This window comes from Opisthocomus hoazin, chromosome 18 (genome assembly GCF_030867145.1).
Source record: "Opisthocomus hoazin isolate bOpiHoa1 chromosome 18, bOpiHoa1.hap1, whole genome shotgun sequence".
NCBI classification, from domain to species: Eukaryota; Metazoa; Chordata; class Aves; order Opisthocomiformes; family Opisthocomidae; genus Opisthocomus; species Opisthocomus hoazin.
Window position 1 is genome coordinate 19,773,793 of NC_134431.1, and position 25,516 is coordinate 19,799,308.

The 25,516-nt window shown below is 44.4% G+C and overlaps 1 protein-coding gene across 5 annotated transcripts; it reads right to left on the bottom strand.

The window, feature by feature from the left end:
- Nucleotides 1–9: 9 nt before the first annotated feature.
- ELMO2 (engulfment and cell motility 2) lies at nt 10–25,490 on the bottom strand. 5 transcript variants are annotated; one of them, XM_075438712.1, is made up of 23 exons: nt 24,918–25,490; nt 18,938–19,040; nt 18,235–18,360; nt 18,058–18,098; nt 17,472–17,544; nt 17,085–17,135; nt 15,923–16,104; nt 12,625–12,724; nt 12,265–12,416; nt 10,129–10,207; nt 9,476–9,511; nt 6,444–6,494; nt 5,992–6,114; nt 5,246–5,380; nt 4,704–4,808; nt 4,515–4,623; nt 3,731–3,867; nt 3,241–3,404; nt 3,046–3,158; nt 2,646–2,753; nt 2,173–2,255; nt 1,039–1,116; nt 10–473 (listed from the first exon to the last, which is right to left on the bottom strand). In XM_075438712.1, the coding sequence occupies exons 3-23, from the start codon at nt 18,310–18,312 to the stop codon at nt 273–275; spliced, it is 2,199 nt and encodes a 732-aa protein (XP_075294827.1). In that variant the 5' UTR covers nt 18,313–18,360; nt 18,938–19,040; nt 24,918–25,490; the 3' UTR covers nt 10–272. The 5 variants fall into 5 exon arrangements, with proteins under 5 accessions (XP_075294827.1, XP_075294828.1, XP_075294826.1 ...); XM_075438713.1 differs by lacking the exon at nt 18,938–19,040 and having other exon boundaries at nt 25,262–25,490; XM_075438711.1 differs by lacking the exon at nt 18,938–19,040.
- Between the last annotated feature and the right edge of the window lie 26 nt (nt 25,491–25,516).

Below are 25,516 nucleotides of genomic sequence, written 5' to 3' on the forward strand. Positions count from 1 at the left end.
GCGACGGCGGCCGAAGAGCGCTAGTGGTTATTATTGTAACTGGTACGAAACTCGTGCGGCGCCCAGACGGTTGCGCGGCCCGACCCGCCCGGGGCCGCCCGCAGCAGCCGCTGCAGCCGGCGGCGCCGCCGCCAAGGGCCGGGAGGAGGCGCGGGCGGCACAGCGCGCTCCCGCGGGCGCGCCCGCCGCGGGTTCGGTGTAGGTAACAGCACCGCCGGGCTCCGGCCGCGGGCCCGAGGCTGCCTGGAGCGGCCCGAGTAGGTCAGTCCCCATCAGCCGTAGTGGTACACGAAGTCATAGCTGCTTGGCTCCTTGGGGATGGGCGGCGGCGCTTCAGGGATCTGGATGTTCTCCAGGTCCAGCAGTCTCAGCTTCATCTCCATGCTCAGCAGTGTGTCCAGGTCACTTTTAGTCAGCTCACTGGACATGTCCTTCCCCAAGAGAGCATTAAGCCCGTCAATCCAGATACAGTACTGTGGAAAAAAAAAAAAGGGTAATTCACAACTCCACGCATAAATGATAGGTTATGTTGAATCTTTCCATCCATGCAACAATTAGATACACTCCTATGCAGATCCAAAATAGGAAACATGGGAGGGAGGTAACCTATGGGAAGAAAACCCAAACAACCAAACCCAACCCCAAAACAGTGCCCACAGAGATTTCCCATGGAAGTCAGAAGCCTAGAGGTAAGTGTGACCCTATGGCTCTGGGAGAGGGCCAAGGTTTTCTATTGTGGCACAACAACAGAAAAAGCAAAGCTATTTTAGGCATCAGTGTCTTACAGAATGGAAAAAAGGGAACAACTGCACAGGAGGAAGGAAAGTAGCAATGCAGACTAAGGGAAATTAGTGTAGGTTTGTTTTTTTCTTTAAAGAGATAACTGGGGAAAAAAAAAAGGAAGATTCACAGTAAGCATCAGCAACGTTTTCTAAGAATGAACCTGGTGCTCAAGCTTTTAGTAAGAAGCAACAGATTCTTCTTTATCTCTGAAGTTCATTGCTTTATATTCTACTGCTTAACCACTATGTTTCTTACCTCGTATTTATTAGGTGCAATGAAGTTCAAGGTCTCATCAGGATCATATAATATCGAGAAGGCCAATTCTAACACTTCCTGAATGGAAAGGAATATTTCACTCATCAGCTGAACAAAACATCACGGCACCTTCTGCCTGCTAACCCAAGAGAAGCTGCCTTGCTGCAGCTCAATGCACTTTCCCGTATCAGTATTCTGAGCAACTCTGAATAGCCTATAGCACAACCAGACTATGCTCACAGCACCTAGCAATCACAGAATCACAGAATGGTAGGGGTGGGAAGGGACCTCTGTGGGTCATCTAGTCCAACCCTCCTGCCGAAGCAGGGTCACCTACAGTAGGCTGTAGAGGACCTTGTCCAGGCGGGTCTTGAATATCTCCAGAGAAGGAGACTCCACAACCTCCCTGGGCAGCCTGTTCCAGGGCTCCGTCACCCTCAGAGGGAAGAAGTTCTTCCTCACGTTCAGACGGAACTTCCTGTGCTTCAGTTTGTGCCCATTGCCCCTTGTCCTGTCGCTGGGCACTACTGAAAAGAGCTTGGCCCCATCCTCCTGACACCCACCCTGCAGATATTTGTAAGTATATATTAGGTCCCCTCGCAGCCTTCTCTTCTTCAGGCTGAACAAGCCCAGCTCCCTCAGCCTCTCCTCATAGGAGAGATGCTCCAGTCCCCTCATCATCCTCGTAGCCCTCCGCTGGACTCTCTCCAGTAGCTCCTCATCTTTCTTGAACTGGGGAGCCCAGAACTGGACAGAGTACTCCAGGTGAGTCCTCACTAGGGCAGTGTAGAGGGGAAGGAGAACCTCCCTCGAACTGCTGGCCACACTCCTCCTAATGCACCCCAGAATGCCATTGGCCTTCTTGGCAGCCAGGGCACACTGCTGACTCATGGTTAACCTGTCGTCCACCAGGACACCCAGGTCCCTATCCACAGAGCTGCTCTCCAGCAGGTCCACCCCAAGCCTGTACTGATGCATGGGGTACACAAAGTACCAGGAAAAGAACCAGATATGAGATGGTTTTTGTGAACAACACACCTGCAGTGTGGAAGACCATTTGCTCCCGTGGTTGCTTTCACAGTCTTCAACTGTATGGCACTGGATATTAATTACAAGCAAAACCGGAGCACTTACCTTGTTCTGTTTCAGTGCACTTTTCTCCTTCATGTGTGGACAATCCTTCCCTGTAACAATGGCTTTGATGTCTGCAACTGGAACTAACAGTGAAAAAGTAAAACTCACAACCAAGAAATCCTAACCATGAAAAGACAGAACTTTGTCTTTGCAGCTGAGCATTGTTCCCGTTCTTGATGGTTGGACTTGATGATCTTAGAGGTCTTTTCCAACCTATGATTCTTGTAGCTCATTACTGCAATTTTCCAAAACACATTACCAGTAACACATTCCTACAGTATGCTGTTATAAGAAATACTAAGCAATTCCAACACTCAAAGGATTCGGTCAAGGAGCAAAAGTTGATCTCATCTCAGTCAGGACTTCAGTCACAGCTCTTTTTCTCTCATCTCTAGGACAGTACTCGTAACAGCCTCTAGACAGCAGAGCACAGAACATTGCACAGCGTGCTCAGAGCAGTAACCAGGACTTACTTTTTTCCTGTAGAGATTCAAAAGTCACTTCCCCCTGGGCATTATCTTCCAGATCTCCATAGTGTAGCACCTTGTGATTCAGAGCCAGGCGACAATACCAAAATCTTTCTGGAACACACATCAAGTAGAGTTAAGCTGAGCAAGATCATTCACATAAGGTCTTACAGACACTACGTTACAGTCACCCCACCCAATCCCTCTACTCCCCCAATTCCTCATGAGGGGATGGCTGTATTCTTAGAAATGCACATCTGTTCCATCCAAAACTACTGGCTGGTATAGACAGCCCATGTAACCAGCCTTCCTTTTTGGAAACATGCCGGGTGACAGATTAATCCAGTAGATCTCATTTGCCTACAGTTCTTCACATGAAAAAATGCAGTAGATGCTGTCACCTTACCTTGTCTTCTGCGATTTCCGATTTTTCGAAAGCTACTTCCCTCACAAAGCCTGTTAAGGCGCTGTTGCTTTATCAGCTCCAAGATCTCAGGCTGGATTTTCTCTCTCAGCTCCCTGGCAATCAAATATGTAAGAGTAAGCAGAAAATGGAGATACCGGCGAGCACGGAAGGCAACTGTTTTTGTTAGGCACTTACACAATAGGTGGTGACTGGAAGTCATCTTGGCTCATTCTCTCAGACTGGCGTAGCCGCAGAATCTCAGAATAGCTCAGGCTGCGCAGTTTGCTCTTGAATTGGTCCAAGGAGTTTGGTTTAGAGGGGAGAGCCCGTGTGATCTGTTCCCTCACAACCTGCATAACCTAAAGCGGTTGGGCAGGGAGAAAAGCAAGTCACGTTCTTGCTGCTTAATGGCAGCAGAGAACCAGGGCACAGCTCAGTGACAGCAAAGAACTGACATAGAATAACTGTGGCCAGGAGTGTCAACATACTAGTGATTTCGAAGATCCAGAAGAACAAAGAATGACTTCAGGTCATACCAAAAAAAGTTGGACCATACTCCCTTACACCCCACGTCAATGCCCTGTCATACCTTCTGTGCCCTACTCTTTAACCAAGTGTGGAAGCTGAGCGAACACGTGCTGTTCTGTAGCAGATTCTACAAAAAATACCTCTTCTCCACTCTGACCTTATTAAAATCTTCTGCTGTTGCCCTCATTTCCTTCCAGGTCTTGTTCAACAGCTGGATGCAGATGGCAAATAGCTCCTCAAATGCACGGTCATGGGTGAAAAACATGGGATGGTAGTCATTCCGGCCTTCATTGGCTTCAGGAACAAACAGAAACCACAGCCATGTGAGCATATTGCAGAAGAGCTACTAAGAGTAACTACAATCCACTACAGTGACAGAAACCTGATGGTGTACAACAGTACTAACTCAAAGAGATGGAGACAGTTCAATGCTTTGTCTCCCCATAGACAGTCTCTATTGGGAATGGCAACTACCCCCATGTTTCACTGTGCAAGCCTCTGTGACTCGTGCCCTTTTCATACTAGTCCCACCAAATGACCACTTGCAGTTGTTTCCCACTCCGGTAGAATTTCTTACAGTGGTTAATTGCCTCAGAATGCTGTTTTGAGACTGTTAGAGCTACTAAACTTTTCTCAAGTTCATTATGGTTTCTGGAGTGCTTTTCTTATACAGCACCCTCCTGAAGCTTCAGGAAGTTGAAGCTTTCTGCTTGTGTCAGTTTTTCAGGAGAACCAGAGTGCACACAACAGAGTTTCTTACTTTAATTTGATACTGGTATTATCACTGGGACACTGACAGTGCAACTCTGAGCTCCCCCCGTCCTTACATGGCAGAAGCGAGACCGAGGTACAAACGCTTGTGAATATCGGTCAGCCTGTAAGCTACTTGCAGAAGCATCAGCCCAGCAACTTGGAAAGCTGGGGCAGTAAACGGTACTTACGGAGTTCCCCAACTTGCAGGATCTCACAAAGCATCCTGGTAAGCTCAATGGCACTGCGCCCAAAGGGACACTCATGCTTATCTTCTCGACTGCTGTTCTCCAGAACAATCTAAAAGAAGAGGATGCAACACACACTAAGAAGAGCTGCTGAGGTGTTGGTATCTGCAAAAAACCAGCAGCTTCACTTACCCTGATATAGGTGTCCTGATGAAATTTGGCCAAGTAGAGCATGTTGTCCAATGCCAGCATCCCTGGAGGAGTCTGAGTAAAATCCATGGCTGGATTTATGTGATTCTGTAAAGAGTGCGTAGAAAGAACCGAAACAAATTAGCTTAAATAAATTCCGTGAGAACCTTTTCTGAATGAATTTTAGAACCGCCTGTCCATCAAGCGCTCCCTCACATCTATCCAAGAGGTAACTCTGGACACTTGCTGAAAATGGCATCCAAACTTTCTAGGAGAGGCTGATTCCAAGTTCTTCATAGAATAGGTACATCTGGTAAGTAAGTATCTCCAGAGAATGTGCCTAATTAGCCCTGGCATTTAGCCAATCAGCAAGTTCATAATGATCTTGCTTGGGAGTCTGAGAATAGCTGAATTTCTAAAACTCAGATACAGAAGTATGGTAAAAAACCCAGCTATTTCTGTTCCTTATTTCCCCACAACTCTGGTGGGGATCACTTAGATTGACTTTACATGCTTTACAGTCAGCACTCTCTCTAGATGCATACAGTGAATCCCAACATCTTGTAGTCCTTGGTGTACATGGCTTTGCGTTTTTCTGTTCCACTTCCAGGGACGGAGTTGCTGTCAGACTCTGCATCAAATGCAATTCTTCTCAACTCAAATATGATGTCTCTCTGTGCCTGAAGGACAGAAGGCAGGGAAACGGTAATGTGATCAACGACTAGGGCAGTATTTTCACATAATGCACAGTCCCTCCTCTCCAGAGTTCACACAGTGAATGCAGAGAGATGCCAAAGGTCATTAATATGACGTAAGAAGACGCAATCCATTTCAAAATGGCAAGTTTCAATATATTGGGTAAAGCAAAATATTTGTTTGCATTTTCCTTTAACTGCCCCAAGTTTAGTTAAAGGCAATTTCTAGACATTCAGATAATGCCAAGGCATTTCTCACTCAAGACTGCAATACATCTAAGAACTGAGTAACAGACACCTTAAAAATGCCCAGCTTCCTTGTATATGACAAGCAAACGGATAAAAGGATGTGCCTTCCATAGACATTTGAGTAATCAGTTTGACAGCTGGTATCACACTAGTCAAGAAAGGAATATATGGCTTCCAGTGACCACTTACATCTCTAAAAGTCCCATAGCATACAGCAGGATAGTCATGAGCGTACCCTAACCTCAAGGACTACAATGTGAGGGGGGTATGCTTCTATGGAGCTAAGGAGCTCAGGAATAACACCCCTTGTACGTCCTGTTCTATCAGATCTTAGCTCTAATAGTAACCTGATCATTGGGATCCATCTTGGTCATCATTCTCTCTTCCAGGAGATTAAAGGTCAGGACCTGTAGCACGTACAGCTGATGTGCCATTTCTGTTTTAATTGGGCGGTTTCCTCTGATCACATGCTGCAAAATAAAGGATAGGATAGAAATGAAGAGAATACAAATAAAAACTGAGGTATTAGCTGTAGGCATATGCCAGGCTGCATGTACATCTCTGTATATGCAGATTCAGCTGTTTAACCTCCATATTCCAACAGAAGCATAATGATAATGCTCTGTAACAGCAGAAAGAAGAATCCTGATAACTCCCTTTCAAACAAGTAGCTCCAATTTCACCTTTGAAAAAGTCACTTTTCTGGAAATGCCCTGAGGGCAGCAGAATTTACACTCTGCGCAAGTGAAACCTCTATTGTGAGAGCATTAGGAAGCATTCTGATTCCAGACATACTTACATTCAGGATTATAGACCTCAGGTGCTTCTGGGCAAATGCATTAGCCATTTCCTGTTGTGGAATTTAGAGATGAAATAACATGAGTAAAATACAAACAAAAAGTCCACATTGTGCAGGAAGGAGAGAAAGAAGGAAGCCTATAAATTGGAGATAGCAGTGGCACGCAACAAAGTGTTTTTACTATAGACTGTCAGTTTACCATGGCATCTCACCACAAAGCAAGCATCAAGCTGGGATGCAAGGGTCATCTTTACCATGGCACAACTCATGGATGGCTCCCGTACAAAACATCATTAATGTGGATAAAGGCACTAGGGTAGTCAAAGAACAGAAGAATATTTAGCTTAACATCAGACATTTAATGATACTTCAGTATCAGGAGATATGACAGCAGGGAGCATACTGTGGGTTGCCCAGAAAAATGCATCATCCACAATTAGCATTTCACAACTTTCTATATCTAGGTATACACCCAAGATAACAAGGACTAGAGGATGTAGTCTTCAGGTGCCCTCCCTCTCAAAAACTCTCTCTGAAATTTACATTTCCTTTGTCTCAGTTCCTAAAGTGATGTTTAGAAGTCAGTTTAAGGACAATTTGCAGCAGCACTTCAGTTTACAAAAATAAAGGGTAATAATTTTCATGCTTAAATGAAAGCTTCCAGTTTCCCTCTTTACTGCATGGTTTCCTCCCCCAGATGAGGAGGGTTTCCCAATCATCAAGTCATGATAACAAACAGTCACAGCAGATGCAAGTATCTGCTACAAGCCTTAGTTGCGGGACCAATTACACATGCACCTGCAAAAATCTCACCTGTGCTTTCCTTCTAAATTGTGAAGATGTACTTTTTAAAATACCAGCGATCTCATTACACCTGTTAGGAGAGTGGCACAACTGCTAATGTCAAGATGGAATATTATCAGAAGTTTAATGTTATAAACAAAATCTTTGGGTAAGAAAAACCTGTTGGGCAATACATCATCTGGAAGAAGTCCAAAAGAAATGTCAATCTGAGATCTCTTCACATTCCTATGCGTTGCAGACTGAGAATTGGAAGCAGATATGCAGTCTTAGACAACTGCACTCAATCCGCTGAATCTGAGCAATCCAAGACTGCTCCAACTGCTTGTATCAACCCTGCTCTTGACAGGCGTTATAAGAAGTCTGGTAGAATGCGTACATTAGCCTCATTCCAAGCCCCTATTACCGCTTTTGCTCTGACAGAAACCTCCTAAAACAAGAAAGTGATATGCTGGCTGACAGACAAGCCATAATGGCTGCAAGCTCAGCAGCACTCATGCTACAACTAAAATGAGTCAGTGCTTGAGTGGAAGATATCTAAGGAGCACCTAGATGAAGTAGGAAGTGGTTTCAGAGATAACACGCTGCCCTCCAAGTCATTTTTTTTCACTATGATTTGTGAGATGTAGTACTGAGAATAGAGCAAGGCCTGCTGTTAGGATTTGTTCACGCACGCAACACAAAGAATCCTTACTCTGAAGGAACTACTTTGTACATGGGATAAAGTAACAGGTAACTGAAACAGATAAACAGTGGGAAGGACAAAGACAATTAAACAATTCTAAATAGCATAGTAAGAAGCATGAGCACGCACACAGCCAAACCACTGCTAAGGGAACTATGTTCTGCTGAGAGTCCAATAATGCCTACTTTGCTGCTTGATAGGGGCACAGAATCACAAAATCATTTATGTTGGAAGAGACGTCTCAAGATCACCTAGTCCAACTCCACTGGTTCAAGGAACATGAGACACAGCAGGTTGCGCAGGACCATGTCCAATCAGGTTTTTAATCTCTCCACTGATGGAGACTCCACAATCTCTCTGGGTAATCTGTTCCTGTGTTTGACCACCCTCATATTAATTTGTGTGTGTGTGCGCGTGTGTGCATGTTCAGTGGAATTTCTTGGGTTTTAAGCTGTTTTAAAAAGTAAAAAAAAACCAAAATAAAACAAAAAACCACCTTTGTAAAGAAAAAGTTTTTTTCTTTATTCCTTTCTGTCAGATATTTATACACACTGATAAGACATCCCCCCTCCCCAAGCCTTCTCTTCTTGAGGTTGAGCAATCCCAAATATCTCGGCTTCTATTCATATGAAAGATATTCCAGTCCCTTAATCATCTTCATGGCCCTTTGTGATCATGTGAATTGTGTTCAACAGGAAAAAGAAAAAAAAAAAGAAGGCAAAAAAAATAATGAAATAAATTAAAGATCCCTTGGAATTTTGTCTGATGGGAAGTTTAGTATCTTGGCCAAATTACCAACAGAGTTGTTCTTACTTATTTTCATGTGTTAAGCATATCCATTAATTTTAGAAATTATGTAACATTTATTGAGACCAGTTTCCCCTCTGAAGGTACTGCATCCTTGGAAAAAGCAGAGTATTCTCTGTGCCACCCAGAAAAATCTAAAAAACATACCAGAGTCTCAAGATACAGAAGATTCCAAATCAACCTATTAACAAGAGCAGTGATTCTCCTGGAGATAGCATGGGGCAAAAAACATCCTCATAGTACAATTCCCAAAGGGAGAAGTCACAGATTAGGCAGAATGTATGCTGTAGCCCCGAGTCAGCACTACGTTTTGTGGCTGCTCTTCACAGACAGACAGCTTTACCTTTAGAAGGATGCAGGAGGATATGAAATTGTCATTAACGCAAGCAAGATTTGGGGTATAAACTAAGGCTGTAATACGTTTAAGGAGACTCAGACTGCTAAAGAACTAGTGCCAGCTTTAAAATTGATTCACCTGGTCAGTCTTATGTATCATATTCCTTTTACAATCATTATTATCTTGTGTGCACAACAAATCATTCAAGATTTCTCCTGCTACTGATTCTTCTCCACTTCACAATCTGAGCACGTCCCCTGGAGTCCTCCCGCCCTTCTCCCCAGACTCATCCACTCTCTGAAGCCTGTATGCATCATTTGTGAGGTACAAGGAGGCATAACTGCAGAAAAGTTAGCATGCCTACAGTTCCGCATGACCAGCCCTCAGGCTTGAGTTACTTACAGTGATGGGCAGGTCTAGTGGGTTAAGCAGCTTGTCCTGCTGGCAGAAAGCAAAAAAAGGCACAAAGAGAAGCAGACAGAATTTAGCTCGTAGTCCAGAAATAAGGCACAAATGGGGCACTAGAGAAGAAAGGCTTAACACAGCAAAGCTACACAATACAGACATATGCACATCTTGCATGTAGCTGAGGTCTTGGGGGTTTCCTCAGAGCAGGACAGGTGTTTCATATCTCACAACTGCCAGCGGCAATATTCCCCTATGACTTAGGAAAGGTCTCTTTTTTGGAGGAAGGGAAGATGGGGTGTTTGTTTAGTACGTACATACAACCCAAGGACATTATCCAGCCTACCTCTCCCATACAGAATTAACTTTCTTCAAAAAAAATATTCCATGCTGTAGAAAGGATTACCTTCTGTCTCTCAAGGCCTTTCAGATTTCTTTCTGAGCATCTCCTAAACACAGATGTGCTGCTTCAGAACACATTATTAATGGGATGGTACTTCTTCTCCTATGTTGCCACACTGAAACAGCCACCTAAGTTCTTGGCAAGGTCCGAGATCTGCCTTGCCCAGATAATACAATTTCTGAGGCATAAAGTAAACAGCCAGACAGTAACCATTACTCAGGTTTAAAACCAAAAAACAAGAACAAACCTGTCTCTTGTCCTCAGGTGCCTTCAAGAAGAGAGCATTGATCAGGGCAATGGCATATGTCTGAATCTCTTGGTTTGAGCTGCAGAAACAAAAATGGGAGGATAGTAAGAGAACAGACTATATAGAACATTACAGCTTGCTGCTTTGCCTGCACTGTAAGAACATTTACTACAGCTATCCTGCATTTCAATGGACAAGCAGGATTCAGGTAATCTACTTTCATGCCAGCCAACTCTTCATAAGGCCTGCAAAAAGCTGACAGAAATTGCTCACAGATAGCTCCATTCTTCAGAAGATAGTGCAGATTGCAGCCCAGCAGAGCTCAGAGTTCAGCACCACCACAGTCTGTTTCCAATGCCAAAACTATCTCTGTAAAGCCTAGTTATACTGCAGTCTGTTATATGGATACAGATAGAAACTTACATGGAGCAAGTAATTTTTCTCACCTATGTCAATGGAAGCCACCAAACACAAATGGAACTGAGGGGAAAGCATGCCCCTCTTTATGGCATTGTCTTCCAAGCTCAATAGTTTGGCCCAATCCACACGTCTGTCTTACTTGTACTGAAGAGCTGCTTCAGGTAGAGGGTGCTTAGTCCCTTCCTAGATCACGCACAGTGTGTGGTTTCACTTGTGATGTTTTGAATAAGCTTCCAAACACTGACCACACTCTTTTCCACCCCCATCTTGGTGCTCTATCAAATCCAGATTTGTTTCTTGCTATACTATTACTCTCGGGACACTTCTGCTGAACTTCAATCTCTTCTGATTAACGGAAGTCCAGTGCATCACCTAAATGAATCTGTGTGCATATATACTTTTTAAAAACAGTATTTATACATATATATATATATATATACTTAAACTTTTATAAGACATCTAAAGCTAAAACATCTTTTAGCTTAAATATCTATTTTTGCCACTTTGGCATTTATCCCTAGCATATCTGTGGATAACAACCATATTTTCTCTTCTATTGCTCTCTTCCAAGTCTTCATTTTGGTCAATCTGCCATACTTCAAACATAAAAATGTTCATAAATCATCCTAGTTTTTCCTTGAGCCTCCAAGTTTCGCAGGTCTTTAAAGTCTGTCACTTCGCCTCTTCTTCTGTTATTTGACCCAACAAAACAATCTTTAAATTAATTTCTCCTCTTCTAAGTTGTCTCTTTCAGACTTGTTTCCATGGACTTCTCCTCTCTTGAATATTGTTCCCTCGTGATAGTCTTGCCAATTTTTTTTCATTTATTATTTATTTTTTTTAAATTATTATTTTGCTTAAACAACTGCACAAGTGTGTTCAGTGTTAGGACAAAACTTGTGTTTTACTAAAATAGAAGTTATAAAGCTGAAAGAACACAGTCTTCACAGAACAAAGCTACAGCACTGTTCGTGAGAACTTGGTTAGCTTTTCTGTTAACCAAGTTCAAATGTATAAACACTCTAAGCACACAGTGACATGGATGCAATACATTGTTTGCACTATAATTTGTTAAACTACTGTTCATTGAATAAGGAATATTACTCATATGTGCTTTTCCACATTTTCAGAATTAAAAGGCTTGAGGGGAAAAAAAACCCCTACCTAAAGATCTAACAAACGTATGCTTCTTTTTTTATGGAAGAGTAGAACTGACCTAGTCAAACAGCCTTAAAAGTCAGATATTAATCTGTCAGTTTGTTTGGAAAGAGAGGAAGGGTAGGTGGGAAAAAAGCAAGAAAAGACGTTGTTTTCTTCCTTAATATGCAGGACAAAAACCAGAAGATTATGAGCTCTTGGATGCTAGTGGAGACAACTTAAAAAGGGGTGAAGATGACAGATGACTGGATGAAGAAGCTTTGGGAAGTTGCTTTAGTAAAACGCAGGTTTGGTCCTGACACTGAACACACTTGTGCACTTGTTAAAGCAAAATATCTTTGTTCACGACATATACTCACGTGCTTAAGTGCTTCCAGAACACAGAGCATATTTTTCCAGAAAAATCTGTTAGAAATCCTAAAGCTCTCATAGATGTCGTATCAGTAATACTTTAAAAATAGCATCCTTAAGTGTTTTAAACATAAAAGGATGTATTTTCAAATTAGCAGATAGTCATAAAATTGATTTAAATCACATCACTGTTGGGTGGACACTCACACTTGAAGATGAGAAATGAGCTGCCCCACGGTGATCTCTTCTGCTATCTTCTGATACAGAGTCTGACTGTTTAGCACCATGCTTTCTAGAATGGCTAGGGATCGTTGGAGGATGGAGACATCTACCATAGGCTGACTCACATATCCTGCAATCTAAAAACAGATGAACCAGCAGGTCAACAGATGCCCATCCAGGAAACCTTGTGGTGAGCGAGGCAAGCTAAGGGAAACAGGACTCAAAGCTGGGTGCATTGTGCTCTCAGTGAGTACTCAGCTTCTCAGAGTCATTTTGGTCTTCCTTGAAGCTGCATTAAAGCACAAAAAGAAATAGTATCCATTCACCCCCTTTATCCAAACTCACCTGTTTGATGAAGGTTATTGACACCATGTCCCAAGAGACAATACCGTGGTCCATGAGCTCCAAGAAGGCAGTCAGGGTGAAAGCCAACATCTCACTGTAACTGAGAAAATAAAGAATGCAGTTACGAGATATCTGGTAGCAACCGGTCTCTGCCACCAGAGACTCATAACAACCTGGATCAGTACCTGGCTAGCCAAAGGAATAAAAGGAGAAGCAGCAATGCAGTATTTATTCCATAGCAGTGCAAAGTATCACTACACAAATTAAACACTTTTATGTGAGGAGAAAAAAAAACAAACTCAACCAAAAAAACAGCAAACCCCAGAATATTCAGTACAATGACCATCAATTAAAAAAAGACCAACTTGAAAAGGGGAAAGTTTTTTAAGCTGATTAGCTGAAAATTTAAACCATCTGCAAATGCTAGGTTTTTCAACTGGTGTCAGATTTGAGCTCCAGAGTAAATTTGTATCACTAAATATGCAAAAATCTTTGGAAATTATAACCCCTCCACACACACACACAAATCAAACAAACATGTTTTAACATCACAGAAAAACAAAGAAAAATCGTCATTCTATAAATATTGGGACCTGTCCTGAAACAAAATTAAAGCACAGTGTGAACTGTGGAAAATGTAATCCATAACCACAAGACAGAAAGTTAAAAAAGACTGACAGCAGAACATTCTGAAAATGTATTAGTTGCTAATATCTATCTACAAATGTCATGACAATAAGTCATCAAGACTTTAAAAGTGCTTTGAATGAAACAGAACAACTACAGCAGAAAAGCTAAGTGAATTATTTGTATCAGAATTCAGCGTGAATGTGCTTGGGAAAACTTCTAGATCAGAATGTGGTTTTTTTCAGTTTTTTTGTTTAAGAGAAGAAAAGTGCTCTGCGGAAAGTGGCAAACACCATGCCAAATTTTAGAGAGGACTCAGGCAGGAATGTGAGGGACATATCAGGCATTTAGGTATTTGTAACCAGAAAGAGAGGTGCAATCTATAATAAAAGAATAATATCACTAGGAGAAAAAGAAATATTTAACAGGGAAGAATTGTTACAGCTTTTGTAGATGGAAGTTATGTTTCACACCTATGGGTGTATTTGCTTTATGTGGCTAGATTTTGGCAGCAAGGGGCTGCAGGGCAGCCTCTGTCAGGAGAGCCTGGGGCTGCTTATGCCAGACACAGCTGGTCCCGGATGGCTCTGCAATGAATCCACAATGGGCCAAAGCTGAGCACATCAGCCAAGCCGATGGCACTTCTGTATAATCACATTTAAGAAAGGGTAAAAAATGCTGCACAGCAGTTGTGAAAGATGATTGAAAAAACATATGAAAGAAACAACCCTGCAGACATTGAGGTCAGTGAAAGAGCGGGAGGAGAGGCTCCAAGTGCTGGAGCAGAGATTCCCCTGTGGCTTGTGGAGAGACCACACTGAAGCAGGGTGTCCTCTGCTGTCCATGGACCACCATGGTGAAGCATATATGCACACTCCAATCCGTGGAGGACCCCACGCCGCAGCGGTGGAGATGCCCTGAAGGAAGCTGCAGCCTGTTGGGGGTCCATGCTGGAGGAGGCTCCTGGCAGGACCTCCAGCCTGTCGAGAGGAGTCCATGCAAGAGTATGTTTTCTGGCAGGAACTGTGGCCCACAGTGGAGCAGTCTGTTCCTGATGGGCTGCATCTCATGGGGCACCCAGGCTGACACAGTTTCTGAAGGACTGTATCCCTTGGGAGGGACTCCACACTGGAGCAGGGGAAAAGTGTGATGAGGGAGGAGCAGCAGAGATGAAGTGTTATGGACCGACCACAACCCCCATTCTCCATCCCTCTGTGCAGCTCAGTGAGGGGAGGAGACAGAAGAGTGGGGAGTGAAGGAGTAAAGTTGAGCCTGGGAAGAAGCGGGTGGAGGGAAGGTGGTTTTACTTTTGTCTTTGTTCCTCACCAACCTACTGAATTTTCAATGGCAAAAAATAAATTAATTTTCCACAGCTTGAGTCTGTTTTGCCCAACCCACGACTTTTTTCATCTTGTTTTCTTCCCCTGTCCTGCTGAGGAGGGAGAGTGAGAGAGTGGCTTGATGGGCAACTGGCAGCCAGCCAAGGTTAACCCATCACAATATTGAAGATGTCTCAAAAAAATCAAGAAGTCAGAATAAGAACAGTTAAGTACAACTCCTGGACTTTGAAGAAGATTTTTATGCGGTGCTTCACTAAAGGATCTCAAAAACTCTGTAACACTCAGCTGCTAAAGGGTAAAAACAAAAGCCTTTTCTTGCATTACTAACTGACTCAAAGACAAGAAAGAAAAGGATAGAAAATAAATGGTTAGGTTTCAAACCAATGAAAAGTTACAAACAAATCTTCCCAGTAGTACTGGAAAGAGCTAAGAGCTAGGGGAAGCACAGAAAGAATGACTGCTACTCTGGAACAGCTGCCATAGCTAGAGTGTTAATGGACTAAGACTGCAGCTTAGAAAAGGCATGACTAAGGGTTTCTATGAGATCTGTATGGCTATGAATGCTAAGGAGAAGACAGAGGAATCTACAATTTCTAGTAACAAAATATCTAGAGGGAACCAAATGAATATTAGGTGACGTTTAAAATAAAGGAAGTGTTTTTTCCTTATAGGACAAGTAACTGTGGAACTTTATTTCCATACAGTGCTGTAGATGTCAAAAGGATAAACTGATTTAAAAATTAAGAAGAAAAATCTACGGAAGAAACACCCAAAAGTTCTTAAAACAAAGAGATACAATTTCTGCTCAGGAAACCCAAAAGCTGAAAACTGTTGGAGACTGAAGATTGATACTTTCTCTGCTATACATTCTTCAGCGCTTTCCATTCCCTAATATAAACAGATCTTTAGCTTTCATAGCAACTGTTCTTATGATGCAGGTCAAAAAGTACTGACCATGTATACAAGAGCCAGCAACATGCTTGACTGCTGACTGGCATGTACATGCCACCAGTTCTACAGGAATGTTCTTGTGTGCAACTGCATGTGGGTTTTTCATAGGATACCTTCTCCCTTAGACCGCAGATGAGTAACCGCCCAAGGAGATTATGATCACAAGAAAGGTAATAAAAGTCATTTAAATTATCAAAGTCATCTTTCAGTGCAAGTTTCACACGTCATAAATGTGTTCTCTTTCACCTCATGAGATTTAGCAAACAATGGGAAAGACTTTGTCTCAATAGATCAGAATTTGCTATGAGGTTAGTTGCTTAATGCCACTTCAGCAAGCAAAACTAGCCCCTTATTTGAGGCCTGGAATACAGGAAACTTACTGGGACAGAAGCTTGGTCCCACTCTCCACAAGCCGTGTCAGCACCGTAATCCCTTCCATGTTGATGAACTCTGTTGCAAAGGTCACATCTGCTGAAAGTTTAGCCAGTTCCTTCATGGCATCCAGTCGGGCTTCCATACTGTGTGACTGGATCCTCTCCATCAGCTGGCGAGCTGCCCTAGACTGGGAGGAAAAAGGGATGATGCCAGTCACAGACTAGTCACCTGCAGAGAGAGTTCTTCCAGCATCAGCGTTCTGTCAGAAGTCCATGGATGGGCAGAGAGAGCACAGCAAGGGTAGAGATATACCAGCAATGACAGGATAAGTAGCAGTGGTCAGCAAGTCTAAGATAGACTAAAAAGAGGCTGCACTCAGCAACAGTTACATCCAAGCACAAGGCGAATAAAATGCTATTTTACGTATTAGAGTAAATGCTTGTTTCTCTTTGTGGTGAGGCGAGTGGAGGCAGATATGGAAATATGGAGTGAGACCATTAAAGATATATGATGTTAAAATAAATGTCTCATAGATTCAAAGAGAAGCACAAGTTCATTTTGTGTATCCACATGACATTCTGTAAGATTTCTTGACATAGATCAATGATATCCTCTCAACCACCTCTTGCCCAAATAACTTCTTCCTGTTCTACTCACTCTCATCTATATGCCCTGACACTTGCACAAAAAAGGTTTAAGAATTTCAATTAAAAGAAAGCTGCAACAAGTCTGGAAAAGACAACTGTTGAGGTCACAAGAGCAAGAATTGACTAGGAACAACCCCCTCTGCATCAAATTTGTCTCTTATTCTAATTTCTGCCATTAAGTCACCAGTACTGTTGCTTTCCGACTGATAATACTAACTGCACTCATACTGCGAATGTCCCTGTCAGGTGCTTTACAACATGCTAATCTAGGAGATGCAATAAAAATGTAGACTGGATTTATTTTCAGAAAGTTGTATAAAAGGGCAGAGCGTCCAAAGGAAAGATACACACCACAACTAGGTAGGAAAACAAGAGCGTGTGCTTCATTGTGCAGAATGGCCCACAACAAAGGTAAGCCCCCTACAATTTAGGAAGAAGAAGAAAGAAAAGCTGAGAGGCAAGAAACAGCCTGCCATACAAGGATAGCTACTGAGAAAAAGGGATGTGAGGAAGCATTTACCGGCGAGACTGCCAGCTGTAGTATAGTTCCATTCTTGATGTCACAGCGAGTCTGAAAGAAAAAATAAACTTTAAACTGCAGAAAAGTGGGGGGGAAAGAACGCAACTGGATCCAGAATGCACATTTGTATGCACAGGTAAGGGCGTTTCTATACCACACAACCCTACTGAGGGTATCAAATTGAGTCACTGGGTACTTGCACCTATGGACTTGCAAAGGGAGAAGTGCAAGGCTCCTCATTTGAACGACATCATTCAAGTCTGAGTATTTTTGATAGCAGAGATGCTGCCCCTCAAGGATTAGTGACAGTATTGTTCCATGACACTAGTCCAAGACATACTGCACTCTTGCCAAGGACATCAGCAAATTGCTGCCTCTCACACTGACCTGTTCTGTGATGTACAGCTGAGGACCATCAGCATATCGCAAGGTGTAGTATTCAGGGTTTGGCAACGACCACCTGGCAGAGGAAGAAGAAGGATACATAAGCTTCTTCCTCCTCTTTCTTCTTGCTCTGAATTAGGAACAGGAGCTTGATCCCAGAAGGGTGGAAAGGAACTTTTAAGCAAAGCTTTAGGACGGAAGATTAGGTCTCCCAAAGAGAAGAGAAAACACATTCCTCTTGAGGGGAATGGGACTTCAGCCTGCTCTAAGTCAAGCTCTGTGGAATGTCTGAAGAGGCCTGCACTTCAGGAACAGCGAGATGGGCCAATTCTCAGAGACACTGACCTTAGAGGCACACATATGCACACACTCAGAATCGGAATAAAGATGTAAGGCTCCTGTTTTCCAGGAGATCCTTTTCTACCCGATTTAAACCCTGGCCCATTCAATGGCCAAAATTGGCAGCAGGCAGCCAACTGTATTGTGCTAGCAGCACACTGACAAGCAGTAGAGACTCTCCACAGTACCCCAGCAAGATTTGTCAAGGGGGACAGACTTCTTCCACAAGGGTTCCCAGAGAACTACTCACCCATCACAGACCTCCTTGATGATGGATGCAAGAGGCCTTTTCTAGAACAGAAAGAGAGAGTCCTCAGTAGCCATGTTCCTCTCAAACAGAAAGGAATACTGCCCATTTCTATGCTTCCCACATTCCAGTATCAAGGTTGTGGTGCATTTCCTCCCCCATCTGGTTACCAGGTCTCACCTGATCTATTTCCAGTAGCTGGGCATTGGCACCTGGCCACTCAACAGCTACTTTCACAATGTCCGAAGGTGGTGGCATTGCTCCAGACTCCTCCGGATGCCTTTACAACAGCTTACACCCACACACCTGTTAAGAGAAAGGATAGTGAGCAGCTCTGAAAACTATTTCAATTGTTACATTGCATCTAACACCAAGCTTCAAAACACTACACAAGACCAGCCTTATGGTTTTCTGGGCCTGCTAGGGACAAAACATCCAGTGTACCAGAGATCAAGGCCTCATACTAAACCAGTATATTGTGAAATTGTATGCCCAACCTTATAACCTAAGGAATATTTCTGAGAGGTGTTGAGGTACTTACACAAGAAGGAGCGCCACTCGGATCAGCAAAGCCCAATCTGCCACCCACCATCCGTACTGCCAGGTCAGTTTACAGGACTAGTAAAGCAATAGCACCCTAGGTTCAGCTACTGTCTGAACGCGAGAGAGGGAACATACTGTTTCCCTCCCACGGGCTGGTGTTTACTGATGCCCCATTCCCATTTCTCAGATACCTTGATCCACTCAGGACACCCAAACAGGCTCCTAGGCAGAGTAGCGGCAACTAGTTTTATCCCATTCCCTTCCCATAACATCACAAATCCAAAACATGAATATCCATCACAGAAGAAAAGTTAACTCAGCATTTGCTCTGGAGGTCTACCTTTCACTCCTTTATCTGCCTTAGATCATAAAGCTTGTGTTGAGGGTTTGGTCCCAGACAGCTGTCAGTCATACTGGTTTATGCTTCATCTGGTTGTAAGAGTCTGCAAAGACATGTACTTGTTCAGTTCCTTTTAAATCCTCTCCTGGGTGGAGGCAGTAGCCCTGCTCTCTCCCACACAGCCACAGGGAGAAAGTCACATGGAAGAGAGTCTACACTCCCTACCAGCAGTTCTCAGAACAAAGGCTTAAAGCTGTCAACAATGAGATCTGACCAGACACAGAAGTAGCTCTGTCCTTAAGGGCTCCTCCTGAGACTCAATTTTCAGCACACTCTGGAATGAGATGGTAAGTATCCAAAGAACAATTCCCCAGCTCCTGTTTCACCTACTGGGGCAACCCAATCCCCCTTTCCCAGAATACAGATGAGACAGTACTGAGCAGGGACTTTGTTTCATGATTAACATACTTTCCCAACTTCCTTGATCAACTGGGAAAGAGATGCTAAGACAGGCTAAGACTTGAAGGGAAATCAGCAGCCTTTAGAATTTTCCTGATGCAAGGCAAGTAAAGATGACAGAAACTTTCCACAGATCAGCAAAGACCAAACAGCTGCAGAGATACCTGGCCCAGGAAATTGGACTACATGAGTGCCCTGGAAAAAGGAACTTCTATGAAACTAGCCGAGCCTACCACAAAAGGCGTGTATGCCTGGCCTGTATAAGGTGTTGACCTAGAGATCTGCTGATGATCTCAACTAATGAAGTTCATAGGCCTTCCCTCGCAGGGAAACTTAATGAAGCTTCCTTCCCTCGCAGAGACTGGTACCACTGCATGGAAAGATGTGAAAACTCAGATGCACTGATGTTTCTCTGTATTTGTGCTCACACAAACCTGTTTATCAGCTCCCTGTGACTATCTTCCCACTCCAGTTGAGGCAGCTTCCTCACCTAGGAAAACAGAATGCTATGATCTCCTGGTGCAGCCTTCTGAGATAGTCACAACATTATCTTCACTCCTGCCTGCTGGAATTGAATAAGGGGTGACAGCTTAGCATTTCTTTCATAGCATCTCCTGGAAATGCTCAGGCTTATCACTGCAGTTAGCCTTGCCCTCCATTCTCCACCAGATTAGATATACTTGCTTTACAATGATGATACTTGCTGGAGAGAGAAATCAGCCATGCCCCTATTAAAACAAGCATTGTTTACCATGAGAAGCCCCTCTGAATCTGCCTTGCTCAATTTGCTCTACTCTCAGCACATGTATGATCTTTGCAGTTCCTGCAGGAATCCAGGAAACCTGCTGGGGCTTCAGCCAACCCAAAAGGGAGATTGGTATTGGATGTGTACAGGAACACCATCCTCCTACGACAGCCAGACTTAGTCCACTCCACCGTCCCTCCCCTTGGAAAGCATCTGGCAAGCCAAATTCAGAATTTCATGATATTCTGAAAATGCGCAGCTTAGCCCAGCTCACAGAGATGGTTACAATCAGTACTCCTCCTGGCCTTCTCTTTCCTTTTTAGCATCAATCCCAAGAGCAGCTTATGTTTTCTTAAAACCCATAAAACGACTGTAAGACTAAACACATCTTGTGGAAAAGTGCCAGTCAAGTTAGGTTCAGCTTTGCCAGTTTCTTAAAATAACATCTCCAACCTTTCAGAAAAGCAGTACAACATTGGCTCAGACTAACATCAAGACAGAGCTGGCCTCAGAAAAATAACAGACTCAGGGCACCAGCCAGGCTGAACAGGTCTCAGGCACAACAATAGAAAAGCATGTATATGATTCCTACCATAAAAATTACAAGTTAGAGTCAAGTAGTTACACAAATAACACCTGATATTTTACTTCCTAATCCTAGAGGGAAGACAACCAAGCCATCTCCCACCTCAAGATTTGCTCTGGATAAAAATTTTACCACTCTCCTCTTGACAACAAACAGAAAAGCCTGTCCTTCAGAGAAGGTGCATCGTGTAAAAAATTCCAGCTTGGACAAGGTGAGTCCTGCTCAATTAAGAGGAAGACTGCCCAGTTAAACTAGTGTTTCAAAGAAGCCTTTGCAGCCCACAGAGCTAGGCTAATTCACAAACAGCACTGAGTGTATGCTGTCTTATGGAAACACTGCCTCCAAATCCCATGAGCATGTGTTAACACACTCCCCTTTCTTCACAAATTTTGATTATCAGTGTTCTGTTCTCTCACTTCAAGACAGAAACACACAATTCACTCTTTGCTGAGAGAGACATGTTAAATTGCAGCAAATATGTTCTCAAGAGTCCTCTAACCCTAAATGCATACATAGCTGCCAGTGCTATTTTCATACCCATTGCAATCAGTAAATTGGACTCTACTTCTTTCTTCTGCACTCATCCTGAAGCAGGTGGTCTTCTTTTGTCCAAAGTAACCTAGGAATTCAGGCAATAAAGCATAAGGAACCCAGGACCAGAATAGCACCTTGCCTCATTGCATAAGCAGAGCAAAACACTTAGGAATCTGCGTAAAGCCAGGAATGCTTTGAACGCAGATATATTTAGAAGACTGTAGCCCCCTGTCCAGCATGTATTATTGGGGTTAATATCCATAGCCAGCCTACCTATACCAGTTATCCTCTGCCTGTTTACAAGCCAATGCCCAATACCTTATATTTCTGAGGATACGTATGCCACACTGCAAGTCAGAAGGGTCCCTCCTGATCCTAAAAACCCGACTTTCTCTAACATCCAAGTACAGTGTAATGAGACAAGGCAGAACTGAGAAAGCCAGCAGAACCAATGTGCTCTGTAGCATCAGCCCCAAGAATTTGGAGCTTACCCAATCCTTCGGTCTCGCAAACAGATACATGAACCTAATACAACTATGAATTCGTCTTCCTCACTTCCTTTTCCTGAATTTCACACACACTAAAATAAAATAAATAAATAGACTTTCAAATGTCTTTTGCAGTGATAGCTCAAACCAGGGACAACTCATCAACTAAATCTTTAAGTACACTATAGCAATTACTAGTATACAAGCAGTAGCACAGCTCTGTACATACGCCCCATACAAAGTGCCCAATTTGCATGACACCCCCAGATCTGCCAGACATACAGGTTTCTATTCATTAAGTCTAGAAACAGACAGACAGTTGCCAAATGTGATTTCCCCTCACTATTCTCCATTCAGCAACTAAAGCTTACGATGGCCTAAACCTGAAAGCCTGAGAAATCTTCATCATATGGCATAAGCACACCTCATTTCCAAAATCAGACTGGTTTGCAATAATTGAACAGATAATTACTTCTCCCACGAGTGAACCAACTCACGACTAGAAACCATCTAGATCCATTCAGTGTTCAAAGCACAGCAAACACAGTGAAGAGGCAAGGCTCAAATACTACTTCCTTGAGTATTAAGAACTGAATCTGTAACTCTTTTAACTAATATACCCACGAGTAATTAGAATCTAATTACTACTTCTCCCTTCAGTCTCTTGCAGTACATAGTCATTTATTTGTGCTGCAACTTATATTGCAAGTTGCTACTGAAAATGACATGGAAATATAGTATTTTATATAACAAAACAAAAAATGCTCAGATTACTATACGTAGAAGGCTTTACATATCTCCAACTTGTCTTCTCCCTTGCAAAGAACATGCATCATTCAAGGAGAGGAAGTGCCCATTAAAACAAACACATTGATATTATGGGAAATTCTCCAGAAATCACAGAATCATTGAATTATTTAGGTTGGAAAAGACCCGTAAGATCATCAAGTCCAACAATAAACCTGACACTGCCAAGTTCACCACTAAGCCATGTCCCCAAGCACCTTATAGTCTCCTGTTTCATCAGAAAAAGTACTGCAGAGGTTGGCCCCCAGCTCCTAGGGGCAATGCACTCCACCTGCAGCTCCCTCGATATCCTCACCACTGAAAACAGCAACCAACCAAGTTGTATTACACTACCTTCATATCTCAAAAAAAAATCTTTCAGCTGCATACAAACTCAGAAAGTAACTCACCATGACACGTTAGACTATTTCTGCCACAAACTTCTTCCATAAATGAGCACCCACTCATGACTGGAAACCATGTTCCCTACTCCAATTAGTATTCAAGGCACAGCAAATATGCAATAAAAGAAATAGAGCTTGAGGACTGTTTCATTGCACAGCAGCACCATGGAACAGATACCACATGAGCCTACCGAGGAAGAGATTCAAACATCAAAATGAATTGGCTAGGCAGAACCCAGAGAAGCAGGAATTAAAATTTTAAAGAAGTAAGCAACTCTTCAGACAGTCTGGGTCAAACAACCTTTTGAAAGACCTACACAGATCAGTAGCTCAGCAGAAGCAGCTTTCCAGAAGAGGACAACGAAGACTCGACTACAAATACAAAGGGTACTTCAGGTCAGCCTGTTAACATGAGGTTGTCTGTCAAAACCGTTCTTCAAAAAGATTTCACTGTATGGCTGCAGACAAGAGAGGCGACAGATCTTAAATTTTACGACAGATATTCTGCAGTTCACCACTAATCTATCTGATAAAACGACTGTTCAGAAGCTCTTGGGAAAAAGCACAGACTGCAATTTTGCATAATTGTGATTATCAGTCACTTACAGGTCTCTCACAGCACATTCTTCTCAACAACAGCACGTAAGCAACTCTCATAGTTTTATACAGGCAGACAGCAGCCAAGCTGAAATCCATCAAAGACGAATTCACTCTGCTTCTGCAGAGCGAGTTCCTTCGTACAAAGCAGTGGTGTAGGGGTAGCTGCAAGGCAAGGAGAAATCAGCAGAGCCACTAATAACACACTATTCAAGAGACGTCTGAGAAGCTACAAGCTAAAACAACTAGAGTGTTTTAAACAGAATTTCCTTATTCACAAACTCAATCTTCTTTTCATTACAGATAGAGAACAAAGTGTGCTGCACACAGAATGAAAATGAGGAGGATGAAAGAACATTCCCTGAAAAAGAAAAGCTGCCTGGTACAACCCCCCAGTCAACAAGCAAATTGCTGCAGCTTCTGAAACCTCCAGATGCAATAAAACACCCTAGTCAGTTCTCAGTCAGTCCCCAGGTGGTGGTACCAACAGGCCAAACAAAAGGTGGAGGTGACATTAGCAGAGTGACGAACTGGAGAAGTGTGCAGAGAAGATAGCTTCCTTGACCAAGCAGCATAAGAGGGTAGCAGACAGCAGAGTCCAACCTGAGGGCTACATACAGTTTTCTATGTTACCTTATATGACAAGCAAAGAGAAACTTCACTAGGGAAACCAAAGAACCAGGTAGCTCAGTTTCTCCATCTCTGGAATCCTATGTTCCTCCAAAGGCTTCCATGGCTACACTTTGGCTGTAGAACACTAAGCCTATGACACCAGACTCTTTATCTTGCGCATTTCAACACTGCTGGGCAGAGATCATCTCTCAGAAAAGACAGAAACTGATAGCAACAGGCAAAAACAGAACCTCGTTTTTATTACTTCTAATCAGCCAAGTGAGCTGAAAGCAGCCAGCCAGTCAGCACCTCTCGAACCTTGGGCCAAAACTCAGTTTAAGGTGCTAAACCTTTTTTCTGACGAAGCACTGTCCGTTTCATTTCTCGGGTCCGCTCGGCTCCCGGGGAAGCGCCAAGCCGCGCCCCTCTCGGGCGGCATCTCGGCCCGGTCGCGGTCCCTCCTCGGCCTCTCGCCCGGGAGCCGGTGCGGCGTGGCGGACCCCGCGCGCACCGAGAGCTGCAGCTCCAGCGGCCGCAGCATTACGGGAGCTCCGGAGGCGGGGACGAGCGTGGAGCAGCAGGCAACCCTAGGCCAGAGCTTTGCGGCGGGGCGGGCCGCCGGACGAAAGGGCCGAGGGCACGGCGCCGCGGCGGGCGCGGGAAAGCAGCACCAGCGATTGGGCCCGCCAGACCCTAGGCCAGCGGCCCGCCGCCGGCTCCCCGCAGGCCTCGCGTGGCTCCCAGCCCCCGCCCGCCGCCCCGCGCTCACCCAGCCCCCGCCGCTCCGTGCTCCGGCCGTCCGGCAGCTCCCGCGGCCCCGCCAAGGCGCTGCTGGCCACTGGCGCCGCCAGCTGTCACTCAGCCGCCTCACCGCCGATTGGCCGCGACACACGCGTCACGCATCCGTAGCGCTGCCATGGAGACCGCGGGCGGCCGACCACGCCCCGGCGCGGCGCGAACCCGCTGGGGCAGAGCGCGCCGTCCGCCGGTCCCGTCACTCCTCGTGCGTGAGAGCCGGCATCGGCAGCCCAGATGAATTACGTTAACTGAGTATCCCTTATGCCTGCGCCCCTCTGGCACCGCCGCGGGAGGGCTCACGTCAGCTCCCCGTACCAACGGTGCCCCTCCTCCGAGACCGGCTGCGACCGCCCAGGGCCGGGTCTCCACCGGCCTACGCCCAGGGCCGGGTCTCCACCGGCCTACGCAGAGCTGCGTTCCCTGCAGCTCTGCCCACCGCTGCGCACGGGGCGGGAGGGAACCCTGCAGCAGTGCCGTGGCGGCGCACGACACCCGCCCCCTCGAGAGCGAGGCCGCGGCCCACTGCGCAGCTCCCCACGCGGCCGCCCCCACCCCCGGAAATGCGTCCAT